Genomic DNA, 8095 nt, shown 5'->3' with positions numbered 1-8095 from the left:
GTGGTGTCGTCTGCAAACTTTACGATGTAGTTGCTGGGGTGGATGGGGGTGAAGTCGTGGGTGTAGAGGTTGTAGAGGATGGGGCTTAGCACGCAGCCCTGGGGTGACCCAGTGCTGAGGCTGAGGGCTGTGGAGGTGTGGGGGCCCACCCGCACCCTCTGGGGGCGGTCGGTCAGGAAGTCCTTGATCCACGCACATATAGAGTGTGATAGACCCAGGTCTAGTAGTTTGGTCACTAGCCTGTCTGGAAGGATGGTGTTAAAGGCGGAGCTGAAGTCCACGAAGAGCAGTCTCGCGTATAGCATAGGTATAGCATAGCATAGAGTACAGCACAGTGTTTTATTTGTATAGTATAGTATAGTGGATAGTGTACATAGCCTTTATTTATGTAAACCAGCTCTTTTCCCTTCTTGTTTTTAGTTTTTTTCCAAGCACCAGGGGAGCCCCCCCTCCTAAATTTCGTTGTTTGGTACCTGTACTATATCAATGACAATAAAGACCATTCATTCATTCATTCATTCATTCATTCATTCACTCAATAATAACAGTACTATCCACAGTGAAAGGCCCTTTAACGGTTCAGTTCTCTAAACAGAACAGAGATGGACGGTCAAGAATGAAACAAATCTTATATGAAAGTCAGTCAGTCACAACTTGTTGTGTTTTAAAGAATCTCTGACTCGCTTGGGCCGCGTTCGAAAATTAGCTCTGGTAGCGCAGGAGTGTCCACGTGACCGCCTCTCTCTCCCTCCCTCTCTCTCTCTCCCTCCCTCTCTCTCTCTCTCCCTCCCCTCTCTCTCCCCACCTCTCTCTCTCCCTATCTCTCTCTCTCTCCCTCTCCCTCCCTCCTCTCTCTCTCTCTCTCTCTCTCCCTCCCTCTCTCTCCCTCTCTCTCTCCCTCCCTCTCTCTCTATCTCTCTCTCCCTCCCTCTCTCTTTCTCCCTCTCTCTCACTCCCTCTCTCTTTCTCCCTCTCTCTCTCTCTCACTCCCTCCCTCTCTCTCTCTCTCTCTCTCTCTCCCTCCCTCTCTCTTTCTCCCTCTCTCTCTCTCACTCCCTCTCTCTTTCTCCCTCTCTCTCTCTCTCTCTCTCACACTCACTCCCTCTCTCTCCCTCCCTCTCTCTCTCCCTCCCTTGTGGGAACCCTGGCGTGCCTGACACGTCTCCTGACACGTCTCCTGACACGTCTTGTCCTTCCAGTTCAGGATGTCCCCAGCGGGCCGGGCAACGAGGCGCGGGCGCGGCACAGGACCACCCTGGACCGGGCGGGGCTCGGGTGAGACTCTGGCAGATAGCCCAGACCCCTCAGGAGGAGGAGGAGGAGGAGGAGGAGAACCAGGCAGCAGCCAACAGGAGGAGGAGGAGGAGAGGAACGAAGAGAGGGAACACTCTGGAGCCAAAGGAGGGGAGGAGGGGGAGGAGGGGAGGAGGAGGGTGAAAGTGACGGGGAGGAAGAGGGGGGTAGTGTGAGTGGTGGAGAGGGTGAGGCTCTCAGTGGTGGCAGTGAGGAAGAACAAGATGATGATGATGATGATGATAATGATAATGATGATGATGAAGAACAGGGTTCAGATGGCGACAGTGGCGACTCTGAAGGTGATGAAGGTGATGATGATGATGATGATGATGATGACGAAGGAGGAGGAGGATTACAAACCGAAGATGACATTAAAAAAGGTACAGTAGCTCATCAGGTGTCGTACGTGCATAACATGTACAACTGCATACAAAGTCTAACTCTCTCTCCCTCTCTCCCACTCCCTCTCCCCCTGCCTCTCTGCCTATCCTCTCCCTACCCCCTCTCTCCCTACCCCCCCACTCCCTCTCTCCCTACCCTCTCCCCCTGCCTCTCTGCCTATCCTCTCCCTACCCCCTCTCTCCCTACCCCCCCACTCCCTCTCTCCCTACCCTCTCCCCCTGCCTCTCTGCCTATCCTCTCCCTACCCCCTCTCTCCCTACCCCCCCCCCACTCCCTCTCTCCCTACCCTCTCCCCCTGCCTCTCTGCCTATCCTCTCCCTACCCCCTCTCTCCCTACCCCCCCCCACTCCCTCTCTCCCTACCCTCTCCCCCTGCCTCTCTGCCTATCCTCTCCCTACCCCCTCTCTCCCTACCCCCCCACTCCCTCTCCCCCTGCCTCTCTGCCTACTCTCTCCCCCTGCCTCTTTCCCTACCCCCTCTCTCCCATCTCTACCTACCCCTCCCCCTCCCTCTCTCTCTCCCCCCCCCCTCTCCTTCCAGAGTTGTCTACCATGTCGTTCGAGGAGGTGTTGCACCTGCGTAGCCAGGTGGGCACCAAGGTGTACGACCAGGCGGCCTACAGGTCCACCCAGGGCCCCGCCCCAAAGCCCCAGAAACGCCTCAACAAGAACAGGTGACACGTGACCCCGGCCGCCATCTTGGCCAGGGTCTCCCTCTACAAAAGTACAGGATTCATTTCCAGGGACTTCCTGCTGAAATAACCTACTACTAAAACTTGGCTAAACTGCTGCCAAACTTGAGAGAGTGGGAGGGAGAGAGAGGGAGAGGGGGGGAGAGAGAGAGGGGGGGAGAGAGAGAGAGGGGGAGAGAGAGAGAGGGGGGGAGAGAGAGAGAGAGGGAGAGAGGGGGAGAGGGAGAGGGGGAGAGGGAGGGAGGGGGAGAGAGAGAGGGAGGGGGAGAGAGAGAAGGGGAGAGAGAGGGAGGGAGGGGGAGAGAGAGGCAGGGGGAGAGAGAGGGAGGGAGGGGGAGAGAGAGGGAGGGAGGGGGGAGAGAGAGGGAGGGGGGAGGGGGAGAGAGAGAGGGAGGGGGAGAGAGAGAGGAGGGGAGAGAGAGAGAGAGAGGGGAGAGAGAGAGAGAGAGAGGGAGAGAGAGGAGAGAGTTGGTGGTGGTCATGTGACATGCCAGTAACACGTGAACGCTCTTCCCCAGGCCCACAGAGGTCTCCTCCAAGAGAAAAGCCCCTTTCCTCAGGCGGGTCGTACCCGTCAAGAAAGCGGTAAGAAAGCTTCTCTCTCTCTCTCTGTCTCTCTCTCTGTCTCTCTCTGTCTCTCTCTGTCTGTCTCTCTCTGTCTCTCTCTCTGTCTCTCTCTCTGTCTCTCTCTCTCTCTCTCTCTCTCACTCTCTCTCTCTCTCTCTCATCCTTCCTGTCACCCCTTCTCTCTCTCTCTCTCACCCATCCTTCCTGTCATCCCTTCTCTCTCTCTCTCTCTCTCTCACCTATCCTTCCTGTCATCCCTTCTCTCTCTCTCTCTCTCTCTCTCTCTCACCCGTCCTTCCTGTCATCTCTTCTCTCTCTCTCTCTCTCTCTCTCTCTCTCTCTCTCTCTCTCACCCATCCTTCCTGTCATCTCTTCTCTCTCTCTCTCTCACCCATCCTTCCTGTCATCCCTTCTCTCTCTCTCTCTCTCACCCATCCTTCCTGTCATCCCTTCTCTCTCTCTCTCTCACCCGTCCTTCCTGTCATCCCTTCTCTCTCTCTCTCTCTCTCTCACCCATCCTTCCTGTCATCCCTTCTCTCTCTCTCTCTCTCTCTCTCTCTCACCCGTCCTTCCTGTCATCTCTTCTCTCTCTCTCTCTCTCTCTCTCTCTCTCTCTCTCTCTCTCACCCATCCTTCCTGTCATCCCTTCTCTCTCTCTCTCTCTCTCACCCATCCTTCCTGTCATCCCTTCTCTCTCTCTCTCTCTCTCTCTCACCCGTCCTTCCTGTCATCTCTTCTCTCTCTCTCTCTCTCTCTCTCTCTCTCTCTCTCACCCATCCTTCCTGTCATCTCTTCTCTCTCTCTCTCACCCATCCTTCCTGTCATCCCTTCTCTCTCTCTCTCTCTCTCACCCGTCCTTCCTGTCATCTCTAAGATAAGGGGTTATACAGCAGCGGGTATTTTAATCCAGTTTGTTTGATGTTTGCTCTCTCCCAGGTGTTGAGAGACCCACGCTTTGACGACCTGTCAGGAGAATACAAGCCTGAGATCTTTGAGAAGACCTACAGGTTCGTCAACGACATCAAACACCGGGAGAGAGAGGTGAGGACTCATACACTATGATAACCCATACACTATGATAACCCATACACTATGATAACTCATACACTATGATAACTCACACACTATGATAACTCACACTATGATAACTCATACACTATGATAACTCACACACTATGATAACTCACACACTATGATAACTCACACACTATGATAACTCACACTATGATAACTCACACTATGATAACTCATACACTATGATAACTCATACACTATGATAACTCACACTATGATAACCCATACACTATGATAACCCATACACTATGATAACTCACACTATGATAACTCACACTATGATAACTCACACTATGATAACTCACACTATGATAACTCATACACTATGATAACTCACACTATGATAACTCACACTATGATAACTCATACACTATGATAACTCACACTATGATAACTCACACACTATGATAACTCACACTATGATAACCCATACACTATGATAACTCATACACTATGATAACTCACACTATGATAACTCATACACTATGATAACCCATACACTATGATAACTCATACACTATGATAACCCATACACTATGATAACTCATACACTATGATAACTCACACTATGATAACTCACACTATGATAACTCACACTATGATAACTCACACTATGATAACTCATACACTATGATAACTCACACTATGATAACTCACACTATGATAACTCACACTATGATAACTCATACACTATGATAACTCACACTATGATAACTCACACTATGATAACTCATACACTATGATAACTCACACTATGATAACTCATACACTATGATAACTCACACTATGATAACTCACACTATGATAACTCACACTATGATAACTCATACACTATGATAACTCACACTATGATAACTCACACTATGATAACTCACACTATGATAACTCATACACTATGATAACTCACACTATGATAACTCACACTATGATAACCGGAGACCGTTATTTAAGAAGGTTTTTCTGAATGTTTCAGACTCACGTTAACATGCATGGAAGTCCTCGGGAATGGACGTGCTGTGATAACATGGTCACGTGGAATTTAAACGTGATAAGATAGATAAACGTGTTGTTGTTGTTGTTGTTGTTGTTGTTGTTGTAGGTGGTGCAGAAGAAGCTGACCAAAGCAACGAGAGTCAACCAGAAAGAGAAACTTAAGGTCCTGTTGAAGAGAATGGTGAGTCTGCGACCTGACAGTTAGCCTGCTACAAACACAGCCTGCTACAGACACAGTTAAATGACAGTTAGCCTGCTACAAACACAGTTAAATGACAGTTAGCCTGCTACAGACACAGTTAAATGACAGTTAGCCTGCTACAAACACAGCTAAATGACAGTTAGCCTGATACAGACACAGCTAAATGACAGTTAGCCTGCTACAAACACAGTTAAATGACAGTTAGCCTGCTACAAACACAGTTAAATGACAGTTAGCCTGCTACAAACACTGTTAAATGACAGTTAGCCTGGTACAAACACAGCTAAATGACAGTTAGCCTGCTACAAACACAGTTAAATGACAGTTAGCCTGCTACAGACACAGTTAAATGACAGTTAGCCTGCTACAAACACAGCTAAATGACAGTTAGCCTGCTACAGACACAGTTAAATGACAGTTAGCCTGCTACAGACACAGTTAAATGACAGTTAGCCTGCTACAGACACAGTTAAATGACAGTTAGCCTGCTACAGACACAGCTAAATGACAGTTAGCCTGCTACAGACACAGCTAAATGACAGTTAGCCTGCTACAGACACAGTTAAATGACAGTTAGCCTGCTACAGACACAGTTAAATGACAGTTAGCCTGCTACAAACACAGTTAAATGACAGTTAGCCTGCTACAGACACAGCTAAATGACAGTTAGCCTGCTACAGACACAGTTAAATGACAGTTAGCCTGCTACAAACACAGTTAAATGACAGTTAGCCTGGTACAGACCAGTCGCCGTGGTTACTGAGCAGCGATTCCTAGAAGCCACATTCATGGAACTAAAATTTGTGAGATTTTTGTTTAGCGACGTTGATGGAATACCCCCTCTGGTGGCGACCTTAAGAAGCAGACAGTATTGATGTGCTAAGCCCAATGCACACGGCGTGCAATGCGATATTGTCGCACGACAACATTCGGTGGTGTGAATTGAGAATCGAATGTTGTCGTGCGACAAAATCGCATTGCACGCCGTGTGCATTGGCCTTTAGAATGACCAAATCACCTTGGTGTGTGTGTGTGTGTGTGTTCCTGTGTCTGTTCCTGTGTGTGTGTCTGTTCCTGTGTGTGTGTTCCTGTGTGTGTGTGTTCCTGTGTGTGTGTGTGTGTGTGTGTGTGTGTTCCTGTGTGTGTGTGTGTGTGTGTGTGTTCCTGTGTGTGTGTGTGTGTGTGTGTGTGTGTGTGTTCCTGTGTGTGTGTGTGTGTGTGTGTGTAGGACAACCAGGAGCGTGCCAGGCAGAGCAGGGAGCAGCAGAGGGAGAAGGAGCTGCAGTGGAAGAGGCAGCGGAGGGAGAAGGCGGGAGAAGGCCTCAAGCCTTTCTTCCTCAAGAACTGTAAGTGGACAGACACTGCTGCCCCCTAGTGTCCAGGACATGTACAACGTCCTGAAGCCACCTCTAGGCTACCTGCCTCTCTAACCTCTAGGCTACCTGCCTCTCTAACCTCTCTACTACCTGACCTCTAACCTCTAGACTACCAGCCTCTCTAACCTCTAGGCTACCTGCCTCTCTAACCTCTCTAGACTACCTGACCTCTAACCTCTAGGCTACCTGCCTCTCTAACCTCTAGACTACCTGCCTCTCTAACCTCTCTAGGCTACCAGCCTCTCTAACCTCTAGACTACCTGCCTCTCTAACCTCTAGACTACCTGCCTCTCTAACCTCTAGACTACCTGCCTCTCTAACCTCTCTAGGCTACCTGCCGCATTTGACGAGTACACAAAATGGCTCCTACAATCCTCCGTGTTTAACCCTCTCCTCCTCTTCCTCCTCTTCCTCCTCTTCCTCCCCTTCCTCCTCTTCCTCCCCTTCCTCCTCTTCCTCCCCTTCCTCCTCTTCCTCTCCTTCCTCCTCTTCCTCTCCTTCCTCCTCTTCCTCCTCTTCCTCCCCTTCCTCCTCTTCCTCCTCTTCCTCCTCTTCCTCCCCTTCCTCCTCTTCCTCCTCTTCCTCCCCTTCCTCTCCTTCCTTTCTCCTCTTCCTCCTCTTCCTCCCCTTCCTCCCCTTCCTCTCCTTCCTCCCCTTCCTCCCCTAGCTGACAGGAAGAAGTTGGAGCTGGTGGAGAAGTACCAGGACCTGAAGAAGAGCGGCAAACTGGACAACTTCCTGTCCAAGAAGAGGAAGAGGAACGCCGGCAAGGACCGCAGGAAGCTGCCGTACCAGCACAAAGACCACTGAACCACTGTGTGTGTGTGTGTGTGTGTGTGTGTGTGTGTTGAATTGAGATGTAACTGTCTGTGAGATGTTATTGCTGAAGAACTGATTTCTATTAAAGCATTTTCTAGTTACTCTATTCAGTTCAAACTAGTTATAAAACCAAGTAAAGAACAGTAGCTGAGTGTCCACGTACACACTAGTACACGCTAGTACACACTACAGAGGCATTCAACAAGAGGCTCATACAATACAGCCTAAAGGCTCTCACAGAGTCGGGGGTGTACTGTGAGCGGTTTCATAGCCGAGCCTACCACCGCGTACCAATTTCCTACATTTCCCACAATCCTTGCGCGCTGTTGTCATTCCCTGCCTACTTAGGGTACGAGTCGCTGCTTGCTAACCATCCTAACCCTAACCCTAGTTTAAGCTAGCTAACCATCCTAACCCTAACGTAAGCTAGCTAACCATCCTAACCCTAACGTAAGCTAGCTAACCATCCTACCTGGTAGCTTCACCCGGTTTGATTGTACACGGTACACTTTTCTGATAAATGAAAAATAACAAACCGGCTAACCTTGAGTTTAAACTGAAACAAAAGCCAGAGTTGCTAAAACGTCAAACAATAGTCCCAACTTAAACAGCAAGATAGTAATGTGTATACGTCGTCGTTTAAACTTAGATTTTGTCATGCCGAGTCATGTTTCT

The 8095-nt window shown here is 49.5% G+C and overlaps 1 protein-coding gene across 1 annotated transcript; it reads left to right on the top strand.

The window, feature by feature from the left end:
- Nucleotides 1-1438: 1438 nt before the first annotated feature.
- On the top strand, nucleotides 1439-7502 carry rrp36 (ribosomal RNA processing 36; the record flags this gene model as incomplete). The annotated part of the gene is made up of 7 exons (XM_080547139.1): nucleotides 1439-1676; nucleotides 2239-2371; nucleotides 2908-2974; nucleotides 3893-3997; nucleotides 5130-5204; nucleotides 6454-6571; nucleotides 7269-7502. Coding segments are annotated over 7 exons (879 nt in total), but the record flags the coding sequence as incomplete, so codon positions are not given.
- Nucleotides 7503-8095: the final 593 nt, after the last annotated feature.

Source organism: Nansenia antarctica, assembly GCF_963989245.1.
Source record: "Nansenia antarctica genome assembly, chromosome: 16".
NCBI classification, from domain to species: domain Eukaryota; kingdom Metazoa; phylum Chordata; class Actinopteri; order Argentiniformes; family Microstomatidae; genus Nansenia; species Nansenia antarctica.
The sequence above is the reverse complement of the archived record's forward strand: the minus strand, read 5'-3'. Positions and strand labels throughout refer to the sequence as shown.